This window comes from Mus pahari, chromosome 4, assembly GCF_900095145.1.
Source record: "Mus pahari chromosome 4, PAHARI_EIJ_v1.1, whole genome shotgun sequence".
NCBI lineage: Eukaryota > Metazoa > Chordata > Mammalia > Rodentia > Muridae > Mus > Mus pahari.
The window spans coordinates 74,760,586-74,775,648 of record NC_034593.1 but is presented as its reverse complement, the minus strand read 5'-3'; the positions used below and the strand labels follow the sequence as shown (position 1 = coordinate 74,775,648).

Below are 15,063 nucleotides of genomic sequence, written 5' to 3'. Positions count from 1 at the left end.
CTCTGCCTCTACTAACCTCTTAACTCCCCTCTCATGCCCTGAATAAACTCTATTCTATACTTAAAAAAAAAAAAAAAGATATGCTTTCTGATGGTCTTAGGCAACCTCTGTGATGAAAGGGTCATTTGACCACAGGCTGACAACCACTGGTCTAATGTGGAACACTCAATCCTGAGGAAAAGCTCATTGAACTAAGACAGGAAGTAAACTACCCAAAAGAGCTTTAGGAAGTCCCTGAAATTGAGCGAGGCGCCACTCGCATAGAGTATATAAGCAGTAGAGACTGCTGAGAGTCACTCTCAGATGAGCCTGAAACAGCCAAACCAGTGGAGCAACCCGAAGAACCAAAGGCCAGCGGAGCAGCCTGGAAGAGGCTCACACTGACTGAGCTTCTGGGAAAGGACACTGTTGAGGTGCTGCAAGGTATACATTGTGCTCCAGATTTGCAGCCTTTTGAGCTGTCATGTATGCTAGGGTAGGCTTTGGTGATGCAGCTGTCTTTGTCATTTCTGCTCCTGTAAGTCCTTTCCCATATTCCAGTAAGTCACCCAACAAAACTCATGAATTTACCAAGTTGAACTTTGATGGTATATGTACTTTGGCTTGTCATCAGTTATCTATCTGCTGGACGTAGACACTTTTTCCTGCTTCCCAAGGACACAGTGTCACACAACATGATCCTGTGAAGGTTTTGAGAAGGATTCAGAACACTTAAATATTGGGGCTGGTGCGATGGCTCTTTGGGTAACAATGCTTACTGCTAAGCCTGGCTGTCTGAGTTCAAGCCTTGGAACCCACATAGAGGAAGGAGAAAACCAACTTTGGAAGGCTTTCCTCTATGCTTTTCTTATCTTCCATAGCATCCCCCCCCCCCGGAGTAGACAACTAATATATACATGCTAGAGTGGAGTCCCAAATCCAGACTAGTGCTGTTTATCATATTGCTTTTATTTTCATTGGAATTTTTGCCTCAAACACTTGGCTCCTCTTTTTAATTTGAATGTAAGCTGATATGATATATGTGTGTACACACACTCACTCACACACATATATATATAGTAAGAATTATTCAGTACTTTGGTTACATGCTGCTTATCTTTTTTTCAAATTTGATAATGATTCACAGGTATTACAGACTTCCGTTTTCTATCTGTATAGGTTTTTTTCTTTCTTGAGCCTACACATTCCTGGCATTATTTGTTTCTTTTTAATTAAAATATTTAAATAATGTTATGTATATGGATATTTTGCCTGAATGTATGTTTGTACACCATGTGTATGCCTAGTGCCCAGGACGGCCAGAAGAGGGGGACAGATGTCCTGGGACTGAAGTCACAGACAGCCACCATGCAGGTCCTGGGAAAAATGAACCCTGTCCTCTGGAAGCCCAGCCAGTGGTCTAACCTCTGAGCCATCTTGCCAGCCCCTGCTACTACCATTCGTACACTTGAATTTGATTCTAATCTTGTCACTCCTTAGCTTTAGAATTTTCTCAGCACTTCTTCCTTGTCGTGGTAAGATCCACGCGCTTCCCAGTTAGCCTCTGGCGATCTCATCCCAGATGACTCTTTGAACAGTATTTGCCATTTGCTTCCTCTGCACAATGCGTCCAGTAACCATCTCTGTGCTTGTCTTGGATATCCGCAACGTTGTGCTTGTGCACTGGGCCTGCACAGGGCACCCCTCCCCACTTCCCAGCCCGGCCAAGTCCTTTTCATCTCTAGCCTTCTGGATTAGCACGTCTCTCTTCCCAGGTGGGATTAATTAACTCTGTCCTGGGTTCTTATGCAACAATTTGTGCTTGTAGCTATTAATTAGTTATGAGTGACTATCTGTTTTCTTTCAAAAGGCAAGCCTTCTGAAAGTTAATACAGTGACTTGTCATTGGTTCATTTTATAGATACTAAGTTTCTATAAAGGGCATGGTGGTGCACACTGACTGAGGCAGGTGGCTCTTCAAGTTCAAAGCCAGCCTGGTCTATAAAAGAAGTTCCAGGACAACAAGGGCTACACAGAGAAACCCTTGAAAAACCAAAAACCAAAATAAAGATGCATTTCCACAAAATGTTTTCTCAATCACTGTATAGGAAATTGTCAGTCCCTACTTTAAGAGTTGGCATATAGTCATTAAGATGAGTCTAAGGGTCAGGTTTGAGAGTGACAAGCCTGTTGTTGATAGTTGATAAAATCAAATACAATTTAAGGTAATGTTCAATACCAAATTGTTGTGAAGTGCTGCTTTTTTTTAAACTGCTGCTTTTTGTTTCTGTTTTTGTTGTTTTATACTTTAGTCAAAGAAAAGAGGACTGAGTGGGGAGGAAAAGAGAGCCCGGATGATGGAGATATTTTTTGAGACAGTAAGTTATTTCTCCTAATGTTAGTATTTTGCGTGACTTTCACATTAAATATATATTCACAGAATGTTGTGTATATTTCTGTTGTGTAAGTCAATGGTAATGGTCTATTTTGTTAGCGACCCACACTGACATGGTTCTCTGGGGACACATAAAATTCTGCAAGCGTTTTTTGGCTCTTCTGAGCTGAGGACTAGGAGAGGGCTGTATCTCTTAGTCATCGTGTTTTATCCAGACTGTCCCGTAGACAGGTAGCAGAACTCTCTTTCTGAGTCCTGTATTTGATGGTGACCTCTTTCTGTCTGAAGTAGTTGGATAGTTCACCGAGTGCTGCCTGAGTGCAGACCCAGCCCAGGTGTGTAGTGTAGGTTTTCTGAATTCATCAGTGCTCAGTCCTGTAAGGTCATCCTCTTTGCTTTACAGCTGAGCACTCTGGAGACAGAGTGTTTGAACAGCTGACCCAGGATCTCAGAGAACAAGAGTGGACATTAGCAGGGTTTAAACAAGGAGGGTCACCTGGTTGTATAGGGAGCACAAATAGCTTGACAAGAGTGGACATTAGCAGGGTTTAAACAAGGAGGGTCACCTGGATGTATAGGGAGCACAAATGCCTTGCTTCTTTGTGTCTGTCTACAGCGAACCGTTTATGATGATGCCCAGAACTCCGTAATTTATTCCAGATGTCTGCCAGTCACTAAGAGGAAATAAAGTTTTAGCTTCACGAAGTGACAGAGTCAGAGTTCAAATCCAGGCTCTAGAGCCTACTCTCTTTACATGTTCTGTACCTGGGCCTTTCTTTCATGAAGAAACAAGCGCAAACAGGCCTGGTACCCCCCTGTACCCCCATCTCCCCAAATTGCCCTTATGGCTCAGGAGGGCCTTTGATCCTCTGGCTATTTTCATCTTATACAGATGGGAGGAAATGGTAAAAAAAAAAAATTGCATTGTCAAAATTCCTTTTCATTTGCTAGTGCGGATTCTCAGTAAAGCAGTAAGATGTTGCCAGGACTGTAGAAAGCCTGGGTCTCACCTTTATGGCTGGAGAGCCAGTACAAAACTGCTGTTTCGAAGATGAAGTTTGTGTTTTAGTTTTTTTCTTTGGCTGAGTTGAATTTTTTTTTCCTGTAGCCTTAGAGCAAAAACAGATTTAATTTCTCCCAGGCAGTAGAAACCCAAGGAAATTAGTGAAATGAGTTTCTCCTTTCAGTATTAATTTTCTCAAATAACAAAGTTGACCATTTCTGGGTTAAAAATATTCACCTTCACCCTTCAATGGCATTTTGACACTAAAAACTAACACTGAAGATTAGCCACTTAAAGATATTCAATACTGAGATTTTCTGCAGTGTTATTAGTTTTGTTAGTTTGTTTCATTCACTTCATGTCTTCCTATTTTATCTTCATGTTATGATGTAATGTATTGCTGCTTATTTATTGAATCTGTCAATTTGGGGGATGGAAGTGTAACACTGAATTTTGGAAGCGTAATGAAAAACATTGTGTCCATTTTCTCCTGAATGAGACACAGTGTATCTGGGATCCACTGATGCCAAATGTTGGTAATTATTAGGCATCAGCCCCTCAGGAGTCAGAACAAATCAATACCATGGTCCAAGGTAAAGTGGATTCTGGAATTTGGATTCTAGTTTCATTCTTGACACGTAAAATTCCAACAAACTCAAATATGGTTACTATACCATCAGTTATAGAATTTGGCATTAGATGTGGCCCTTCTCCAAGACAGTGTCATGACTAAATGTTAAGTAGAAAATAAAGACTTTAAACATATTTGACATTTAACATGTATGATTATACATGTTAATGGTAGGGTTATGTTTATAGTCTGTTTTCTTGGTCACGCTGATGAAATTCTGAATTAGAAAATGTAACTAGTCAAGCACCTTGAACCATGCTGCCTCTAATCACAGATGCTGGCTAGGCACCATGTACCTTACTGCCTCTAATCAAGTACATGTGCTATGTTGCCTCTAATCATGGAATGCTGGCTAAGCACTGACCCTGCTGCTTCTAATCATGAATGGTTCACCAACAATGTTTTGGAAATGTTTTCAAGAACAGTTTTAGTAAGGACAGTTCATGAGGAGTCCACAGTTGCAGTCCTCAACCCATCCACTTTCTATTCCTTTTGTTTTAGAGACACTTTGTATATTTCTAGATGCCTGGCTGCTTTGTCAATAGGCATTTTGCAAATGTTTTCTTTTAGGTCTTTACCTGTCCTCTCAGTTTCGTGTCTGTTTGGGTGAGCAGTGGTCTTGACCTTTATCAGGGTTTAGTTTCTACTCTCTTGAACTTGCTTTTTCAGTTTATTTAGAAAGCAGTGGGCCCTATCCCATCCTAGTCTAGGGCTTCTTTCTAATTATTAAATGTGTTAGTCTTTCCAAACCATTTCACTTTCCCTGGCCAGATGCTTTTACACACCACAGTGGTCAGCAAGAGGGTCCCCTGGCCTCTAGAGTAAATACTCCATAAGTGTATTTTGCTCTGTGTATATGAAGTGTATCAGTGTATGGGTCAGTAATTGGATCAGTGATTGTGACAGAGCATGAGCTGGACAGTTTTTCTATCACATAGAGTTAACTGCTTCATAAAACCTTAAATGAAAACCGGCTTGGATAGTTGTCTAGCTGTAGTTACCGCTGCTAAGTCTGAAGCATGATACATACCAAGTGTAGCACTTTCCCTCTTTCTGTTTGCTTTGTCTCTCGTTCCTTCCCTCACTTCCTCCCCCTCCTTCCGTTTTGATATATGGCCTTATTATATTGCCCAGACTGGCTTCAAAATTTGGGGCCTAGGCAATCCTCCCATCACTGAGTCTTTTTTTTTTTTTTTTTTTTTTTGCGGGGGAAGGGGTTGTTTATTTGGTTTGGGGTTTTTTACTTTTAGATTTATTATTTAAAATTTTTTGTGTGTATGAGGATTAGCCTGCATGTCTGTATGTGAACCATGTGTGTGCCTGGTGCCCAGAGATGCCAGAAGGGGACACCACATGCTCTGAACCACGATGTGGATATTGGGAACCAAATTAGGGGCCTTTGTAAGAGCAGTGAGTGCTTTTGACCACAGAGTCATCTCTCCAACCTCCTGTTTTTTGGTTTTCTGAACCTCAGAGTGTCAGAGCAGCACATTATCTGATGGCGTAGCTTACCCACCAGAGCTAGTTTTCCTGTTTCGATGAGAAGGTGTGAGATTGTTCCAGTCGTGAACAGGCAACTGTGCTCATGTAGAAGTAGGTCTCCCTTAAGTTCCATGGATGGCATTGAATGAGATAGTTTCTTTTAGTTCTGAAATACTCATTTCTAGTACATTGTTTATTTGTAGACATAGCTTTTTGATGTTATGTTTTATGAACACAGCTAAAGTAAATGTAAACAAGTAGTAGAAAGTAATTATGTATTTCTCATCTTCTTAAACTCTTTTAACCAGAAAGATGTATTCCAGCTGAAAGACCTGGAGAAGCTTGCTCCCAAAGAGAAAGGCATCAGTAAGTATAAGAGACAGACAGACAGACAGAAGGTGGGGAAAGAGACTGACAGAAGGTGGGGAAAGAGACTGACAGAAGGTGGGGACTTGGGAGCCCAGGACGCAGTCTTTTCTGCAGTCTTCTTTCCTTCTATGGACAATACAGACATCTAGAAATAAATATATTTGTAAAAGCCCCATGTGACACTCCTTAGCAATCAAAGCATTCTCTGTGTTGGCCCTCTGCAAATATCCTGCTACCCACGTGCACTCTTATTTTATTGTTTATTTCAAAGGAAATAAAGATTGTAGTGTTTGTCAAATATGATTTGTTATCTTTATATAGTGCATGAGTTTCCTGAGGCTGTATTACTATTTATTATAAATTTGATAGCTTAAAGAAAATGGCTGATTTTTCTGTGCCTCTGAGCTCTAGAGGCAAAAGATTGACATGAAGGAGTAGGCAGGGATAATTCTGGAATTTTTGTTTCTTTAAAAAACACAGAACTATTATAAGAATATGTTTTTATTTTAATCCCAGGTGTGGGGTATGGGGCTGCTTCCCAGCAGCTGACTATGATTTGCCTTGTGCTCTAGAAGAGGCGTGGTTTTGCCAGTTGCAGTTAGTTTCTGTGATTGTATGGAATTCTGGGAATTTTTAGAGGGTATATAAATTCCAGAGCCCCAATAAATTGGGTGGGTGGTTGTTGATTGTTCTGGGGGTTGGTTGGAGTTTGTTAGTAGTTGTGCTCAAAGAACTAAGAAAACATTAGATTTAGATATCTCTCTCTCCCTCCCTCCTTTCCTCCTTCCTTCCCTCCCTCCTCCCTTTTTCCTCCCCCCCCCCATTTGTGTTTCTCTCCCATCCAGTTTTAGGAGGTGAAACTGGGTGGATAAAGGGTGGGAAAAAGAAGAACCCACAAAGTAGCAAAGACCAGCTACAGGGTTGGCTCCCTGGGACACTGAGGAAGAACCCTTTCCTTCTGCCCTAGGATCCGCTGGCTGTCAGCCGTGTGTGCCTGATGCCTGTCCTCGGTGCCATCTGCCAGTGTCCGTCCTGTCTTTGTTGTCTCTTCCCTTTCTCTGTGACAGCCATTGACCTTAGGGCTGGTTCTGCACCCAAGGTGGTTTCATCTCAAGTCCTTATTTTTTAACTACACTTACCTGCTAGTCAGACTTTGCATTGCTGTGGCAGAATGCCTGATGGAACAGCTTCAAAGGAGAAGTTAGTTTTGCTCAGTTTCAGAGGTTTTCAGGAGAGACAGGTAGAACAGCAGCTTTCATCACTGAACCAAGGAAGAAAAATGTTGTAATTCTTCTGTTCTCAGATCACGACTGTAAACGTTTTGAAGTTTTATTTGTCAGTGTGTATCTGTAAGGATCTGACATTCTGCAAGGGGGTCATACAGCTTATGCAGTTTTGTGTGTGTGGTTATTTGTGTGTGTGGTGGGGCAGTGAGTGTGCTGGGGATTATGCAGGGCCTCGCCCTCAGCCTAGTGCTCTGCCACTGAGCTGCACCTTGCCATGCATCAGTTTAATGTAACACCTTGTCTGCATGTGTAGATAACTTGCTTTGGAAGTGAATTCTATCCTATGACTGCTTATCAAACTTGCTTAGTTGGTCATCCATGGTTGACTATTAGATCAGTGCTTCTTAGCCTGTGGGTCATGTTCCCTTTGGGGGTTGAATGAACCTTTTACAGGGGTCACGTAAGATCACTGGAAAACGCATTACTATTCATAACAGTAGCTAAGTTACAGTTAGAAAGTAGCAATGAAAATTATTTTATGGTTGGGAGTCACCAGAACATGAGGAACTGTATTAAAGGGCTGGAGAGTTAGAAGATTGAGAACCACTGATCTAGATTGTGTACAAACACTGCTGCTAAAAATATTGTGTAATTAACATGCTCTGTGCTCCAGACTGTGCTTTTTCATAACTCATATGTTGAATCTCCAACCCTCTGGAATTTGGACCTTCATGAGGGAGTTTTGCAGTCTCAGTACTTGAGAAATCATGAGTTGAGTTAGTTTGATCCCCATGGTGAGAGACTGTCACAATCAAATGGAGAAATAAATGATTATGTGAGGTTTTAAGAGTGGAACTCTAATTTTAAGAACAGGAAGAGAGAGGTCTTTGTACATGTCTCCTGAGGAAAGGCCACCCGTAATGACAACACAGGCGGTCTGCAAAGCAAGCAGAGCATCCTCACCAGTAACTGTTGGGGCCTCTCTTGTCCTGGTTGCCAGAACTTTGGGAATGGGGACTGGGCACAGGGCCTTACCCTTCTGAAGCCAGTGCTCTCCGGTGGTACCCTAACTGCTGCTTAAGTGCCTCCAAGCAAACCGAAGTGTTTGTCCACCTCTTAGGTTACTTCATTAGGCCCTATCTGCAGGAGTAAAATTGAAAATAAAGGCTGCGTAGCTCTCAGAGTTTGACTGTGTGCTTGTAAGTTGCCTCCGGGAAAGGTTTGACCAAGCTGTGCTCACTGGCTATCCTTTTCTTTTCTGTCCTGGGCGTCGTGTCCAGGTCCTGTATGTGCTAGGTGAGTACTGTGCCGCGGAGTCTCCCCGCCGGCTCCTCTCATTTCAGAGTCCTTTGACTTGCAGTTCAGTGTAGACTTTATGAGTAGGGGTGAATGTTTTGCACATTGACACATTTGGTGTCAATTTTACATATTAGATCTTTAAATTTTAAATAAGTTTTATAGCTAGAGATCTGCTTTAGGAAAATTTTAAATAGATATTAAAATAGGGTTCTAGCTTTTGGTACATAGGAAGTAAGCATAATTAGTATATTCTGATTTTAAATCTTAGCCCTAAATATTATATAGAACTATTTTGTTTCTGTATTGTTTAATCTTTCACAACTTTTAGTTTTCTTAGTTTTAATACATGTCTATTTTTGGGAAATGATGAAGAAGAAGAAAGTAAAACTCACATTTGACCTGCCTGCCATGCAAACTCTTGTCACGTTACTGCATACTGTCGTCCCCTCCTCATATGCTACACAGGGCAGCATTTATTTATCCATGGCATTAAAATTGGTATAACATTGCATTGTGGTTTTAGAAATCCAGTTATTGGGCTACTTTCCAATTTCTTTAGATACTAAAAAATGCCTTGACAAACAGGTATGGCTATCTTTATGTTCTGTGGCTGAGTTCATATGAGTGAAATTTCTTCAAGAAGGAATGGTATGCATGCAGTTTTAGGTACACTGCAATATTTCCCACTCAGGTTGATAACACTGGTCTCCTTGAATCCTTTCTTCTATCTTTCCAGTTGTGATTTGGTTGTCGGGGGCCATACTGTTTGTTCTAGTGTGTCTTCAGAGTGGGTTAAAAAGGCTAGGAGTGGAACTTAGCGATAGAGCACTTATCTACATGTTCAAACCCGCTTCAAACCCTAGCACTACAAAAATAAATACAGTGCAGGTAGCTAAAATATATTTACAATCACTGTGTATAGAACAAGTTTATTAGTTTTTAAGTTACCACACAAAATCTAGGTTTTCTCATGGTGCTGTGATATCTACTCTGTTTTGGTTAGTCCCTCTTGCTGCCCCATCTCACGGGTACCCTATAATAAGTACCAGGGCTGTCCCACCACCAGTGTTCAGCTGCCACCTTTGTGTACCTTTCTTCTCGAGTTTCATGGCCTCTGTCCACATTCACTCCCACATAAGCTCCTAAGGTCTGTGTGGAAGAGAGGACCTGCGATGTTTGCCTCATGAGCCTGGGTCACCTCACTTTTGGGTCACACCTAGATGCCTAGCTCTTACTTGTAATGTTCTCTACAATGTTTCTCTAGTTATTTGCTTTTGAATTGTACATAGGATGCTGCATAACCCAGCGTCTGTGAATATTTTCTTCCCAGCCGCCATGTCAGTGAAGGAAGTCCTTCAGAGTTTAGTGGATGATGGTATGGTTGACTGTGAGAGAATCGGGACGTCCAATTACTATTGGGCTTTTCCGAGCAAGGCTCTTCATGCCAGGAAGCGCAAGTTGGAGGCTCTGAACTCTCAGGTAAGTCACCACCATTATGAAGAGATGTGCTTTGTAGCACAGACGTGTTTCCCTTAATGCTTTTCTCATTCAGTGGTTTCCCTTCAACTTCAATCATACATTCTTATTTGGGCTCAAGGCCTAAAGAAAATTAGCATCTCTTTCTCATAAAAGGTATGGCTAAGGGTGTAGCTCAGTAGCAGGCTGCCTCCATAGCCTTCACAAGCCCTGGGTTTCCCTCCCAAACACTACAAGCTTAACAACACAGAACCGTAAAATGGCCTTAGAGTGCTTCACCTTTTATTTTCCTATGTTATATTTTCTAGTATTTTAGTTCTTTTTTAAAAAAATCTGTAGACTCTGGGAGGGGCAGCTTTAGATTTTGTTTACAGGAAATGATGGAAAAGGAGAGAGTTCAGGGTGTGCATGTGTGTGGAGAGAGAGAGAGAGAGAGAGAGAGAGAGAGAGAGAGAGAAGGGGGAAGGGGGGTGAGCTGGAGGACAACATTTGGTGTCTTCCAGAATGTTGTCACCTCCTACTGAGACAGGGTTTTTATTGACTAGAACTCAACAATTGGCTAGACTGGCTGGCCACGGAAGTCCCAGGCATCCTCCTGCCCCCACCTCCACAGTGCCAGGTTTACAAGCATGTACCACTGTGTTTGGCATTACTTTTACGTGGTCTGGGGATTGAATGAGGTTCTTGTGCTTTGCTTTACTGTGAGATTTTTGTTATTGTTGTTCTTTTGCTTTTTGGTGTATTTTTTATTTTTTTGAGACAGTGTCTTGTGGCTTAGGCCTGCCATAATTTTGCTTTGCACTTGAGGAGATTTTGACCCATGATTATTCTACCTTCACCTTCCAAGTGTTAGGATTATAAATGTGTACTACCAACCTACAGATTTTGGCAAATGCATGATTTTATGTGTCTACAAGTACAGTGTCTTCCCCAGCAGTGTCACTGCCCCAGACACCTCCTTACTCTGCTTGTTCATCCTTCTGGTCCTTCAGCTCTAGACTGCTGTTCTTCCTCTGTTTAAGACAGGATCTCTCTGTAACCCAGGCCCCCTCACACTGCAGTCCTGCCTCAGCAGGCAGCTGACCTTTTATGTCTTTAGAGTTTTTTCCAGACTTGCACATGACATATGAAATCATACATGCTGCAGCCTTCACAGATTGGCTTCTTGTGCTTAACAAGATGCATTTGAGGTTCCACTGTTTGATAGCTCATTTTTCTAATCAATGAATACGTGTTATCACATTCAATAAATCCTTTGGAGGACACACCCCTAGTGACCTCATTTCCTTCCATTAGGCCCCGCCTACTGATGCTTCTACCACCTCCCTGTAGTCCCACTTTGAGTCAAACCTTTAACATGGCAAGGTTGTTAACTATGGCACGTGGCTATTTTTTTAAACCGTATGCATTTTTCTGTCTTGATGTAGTGTGTGGTTTTGACGTGCACCGCTGGTGTCCTGTAGTAAACATGACGTGTGTTTACTAATGTAGTGTGTGACAAAGGGAGGCTTGTATATTTGTGGAAGGGAGAGCAACTGTGGCGAGTACGTGGATGGAGATAGGGTGAGGCAGGAAGCACAGCTGGTACCATACTTCTAAGTGACCAGATGAGAGAAAGAAACAGACAGTGGGAGGTGCTTCTGTGATCATGTGTAATCTATCCTTTAAAGATAAGTATACACATATGAAGAAACGTGAGGCTGAAGACTTGTTCCAAATAATGGCAGAGCCTAAGTGAAAGACCTTGGGTCTTCGAAGGCACTTGACCTCTTTACCTCTGGTCTCCTTGGCAATTAAGCCTTTATGTAGCTCTGTTATTGTTAATTATTCCATTACTTGTGGTCATATTCTGAATAAGTATGTTGCCTTGCAGTCTTTATAAGTCCGGGTTTGGTCTTCTGTTAGTTATCTTTTACTGGGTGAAAAAACTTCAGACGCTGTAATTTCAAGGAACAAACCCTGCTACCCTCCATTTCTGTGTGTCTGAAAACTTGGCCTGGTTTCAGTGAGTCCCTCTGGCTCACGGTCTTGTTGGATGGAGGCTGCATTCTCAGCTGAGTGTCCTCCTGGGGGAGCTCTGGCTTCCCAGCACAGCTCTGCAGTTACGGGACTTCAGCTCTGTAGACCAAGGTTTCCCTCAGTTCTCACTGTGCGTCTTTCCAGAATGCAGTGTACTGCAGTCATGCCTAAGCTGTTACCCAATAAATGGAAATTCTATGTAAACAGTTATGCTTATAGAATAATGACAAAAGTTTAAAAGTCTGTACATTTCTAATACAGATGCATTTTTCCCCCTGAGAATTTTGTGGTTTTTCGAGACAGGGTTTCTCTGTATAGCCCTGGCTGTCCTGGTACTCACTTAGTAGACCAGGCTGGCCTCGAACTCAGAAATCCACCTGCCTCTGCCTCCCAAGTGCTGGGATTAAAGGCGTGCGCCACCACGCCCGGTCTGAGAATTTTTTTTATTCTTAGGTGATTGAATCAGTGTTTGTGAAACCCATGGGTACAAAGGGCAATTACAAAAACAAAACAAAAAAAAAAACCAACTTTTTTTTGTTAAATTTTGCTTAGTACATTCCATATTTATTTTTGTTTTCTGTTTGCAATGTGCTTCTTCTAAGGATATATAATTGGGTTTTGCATTTTTATGTAAGCTTACAATTTCTGTCTTTTAGACCATTTATATTTAGTGTTAGGATCAGTGTGATTGAATTTGCTGTCATAGTTGATTTTTGTTGCTTGAGAATAAAGATTATGTTTTCTTGATTCAACAAATAACTTATTGAACGTTTGAGCCTTCTAGATGGTCAGTTCTATCTTAAATTGGGTACACAGATGCTTATTATACATTTCTTGGCCAATGGTATAAGGCAGAGATGCTTAACCTTAAATGAAAAAGGCCAAATAATGGTTTCTCATGCTTTAATTCTAGACGTACCATAGTTCATAGTGACTAACTATACTGGTACTTGAGTAATCCTTATAGACGCAAGCAAGCATGTCTTGGTAGTACTGTGAGTCCAACTATTTTAAAGTTGATGGTAGTTGATGTTTATACCGAAAGATTAAAGACCAGGGTGTTTCTGTTCCCACTGATCTGGTTTTCTTGGACCACAGTGTAAGAGATTAACAACATAAGCCAGATTTGCCAAGCCATTATGTAAAGTAGCTGCTGTCAATATACTCCTGTCCTACTGGTCTGAGATTGAGCATCCCATGTAGTTTTGGGTCCACCCCTCTCTGTCGTCTCTCTTAGAAGCCGAGTGGAAGCTTAACCTGACACACCCACCTCTGTAAGTCAGAAGCCGGGGCATGCCACCAGGTAGGCCTGGGTCCTCTGCCTCCTGTTCTGAGCTCTGTTCTAACCCACTACAGGGCTTTGGTTTTGTTTTTCTCAAGCAGATGGAAAAGCTTGCAAGCTTTTCTTCAGCTTTTCAGAGGCTTGCTTTCGCCATTTGTGGGAGAGGACAGTCTGCTTTTATGGGTTGTGGTGCAGGTGAAGTGTAAGGTTCCTGCTACCTTAGGGTTTCTGCATAAGGTGGCCACACATTGAGGTAAATTATGGTTCACGCTGGAGTGTAGAGCAAATAACTGAGGGCGTGCATTTTATGGAAGGCCATTCAAAAAGGAGAAGCCGGTGTTCATGCTTCATAGGAAACCGCTGTGAGCTGTATGATTCTTACACAGGAGAGCGAAGTGAGTGACAGTCGTGGCCAGAGCCGGAAAGGATGCTGCTTTGCTGTGTGACTCACATGAAGACGAGTCACTGCTGATTGGCCACACTCATGGCTGCAGTGAAGGATCGGCTCCTCTGAAGATTGCCAAAGTATAATGTTGACTTCCTTTGAGTTTTCTTGTTAATTATTTCCAGATTGGCCTGGGGTGGGGGTGGGGCAGCTCTTCATTTCCTTCCTTTAACGTCCTTCCTGTTCTGCCACTGACTCCAATTATGTGCAGGAATGTGCTTGTCTCCTGAGGATAGGCAGTCTTATAGGAAATTTGAAAATTAAATCAGGAAATATTTTTTTTCTCCTTCATGCTTTGATTGTATATGTTGGTCATCATTGAAGACAGTCTGAAGGACTCACAGTTGTAGTTTGTTTTAAGTTCACCATTTTCTAAGATGACAAACCTACTGTGAGCTGTCCATGTCATGTGTTAACCTCCTAGAGCCTTGACATGTGCTAGTAAATTCTCTGAGTATAAAGAATAAGCAATCTTGTGCCTAGAGAATTCGCAGTTTCCTTGATAAGGCACAGTTATCTAACTTACTTGGAAATAATTAACAAGAAACTATAAAAATGTACCTGTATATTTTTTAATATGGTAGTAGCAAATGCTAAGCTTTGCTGTGTATTCTGTTATACAGTTTAGGACAAAGGCAAGGCTCTTAAAAAGTTTTAAATGGCATTTACTTATTTGTTTGCTCATTCATTTGTATGTATAGGGGTGTATTATGTACCATAGCACATGTGTAAAAATCAGAAAACAACCACAGGGGTCAAGTCTCTCCTTTCACCATGTGTAAGGTGATCAGGCTTGGTGGCAAGTCCCTTCACCAAACTCAGAAATCTCACATCAAAAGACAAGGCTATAAATATGTATAGTTAACAGAGAGTTCTTAGAAACTGTTGTTTTGAACTGAAAGGTGGGACAGGTTTAGATCAGTGTTTCTTAACCTTCCTAATGTTGTGATCCTGTAATACATTTCCTCCTGTGGTGACCCCCAACCATAAGTTATTTTGTTGCTACTTCATAACTGTAATTTTGCTACTGTTACAAATTATAATGTAAATATCTGATATACAGACTGTCTGACATAAGACACTTAGAGGGGCCACGACCCACAGGTTTAGAACCACTGGTTTAAATGGAAGGTGGAGATGTATGAAAAAGCACTGTTGGTGTCTGCTTAGGGAGGTTTAGTTAAGAGCTTGTGAGTGCTATATATCCTATGATTCTTATACCTGTATGAGCATCAGTATTGGTATTAACTGTGTTTTACATATCAGAAAACTTGCTCACGGAGACACTATTAGGAGATGATAAAGGAAGGTTTGCGTCTATGTGTTTTCACTATGGGGCCCATGCTGTTAAGAGAAGACAGACAATTACATTCAGTGCATAGCTGACATCTAGCTTAGGATTACATTCAGTGCATAGCTGACGTCTAGCTTAGGATTACATTCAGTGCATAGCTGAC

At 41.6% G+C, this 15,063-nt stretch overlaps 1 protein-coding gene across 1 annotated transcript in view; it reads left to right on the top strand.

Moving 5' to 3' along the window:
* The window catches only part of Mnd1 (meiotic nuclear divisions 1), a 52,699-nt gene that overhangs the window by 4,552 nt on the left and 33,084 nt on the right, over positions 1 to 15,063 (top strand). The window contains exons 2-4 of the mRNA XM_021197032.1: positions 2,292 to 2,357; positions 5,799 to 5,856; positions 9,715 to 9,863. Coding sequence (XP_021052691.1) covers positions 2,292 to 2,357; positions 5,799 to 5,856; positions 9,715 to 9,863 — 273 coding nt within the window. The remainder of the gene's footprint in view (positions 1 to 2,291; positions 2,358 to 5,798; positions 5,857 to 9,714; positions 9,864 to 15,063) is intronic.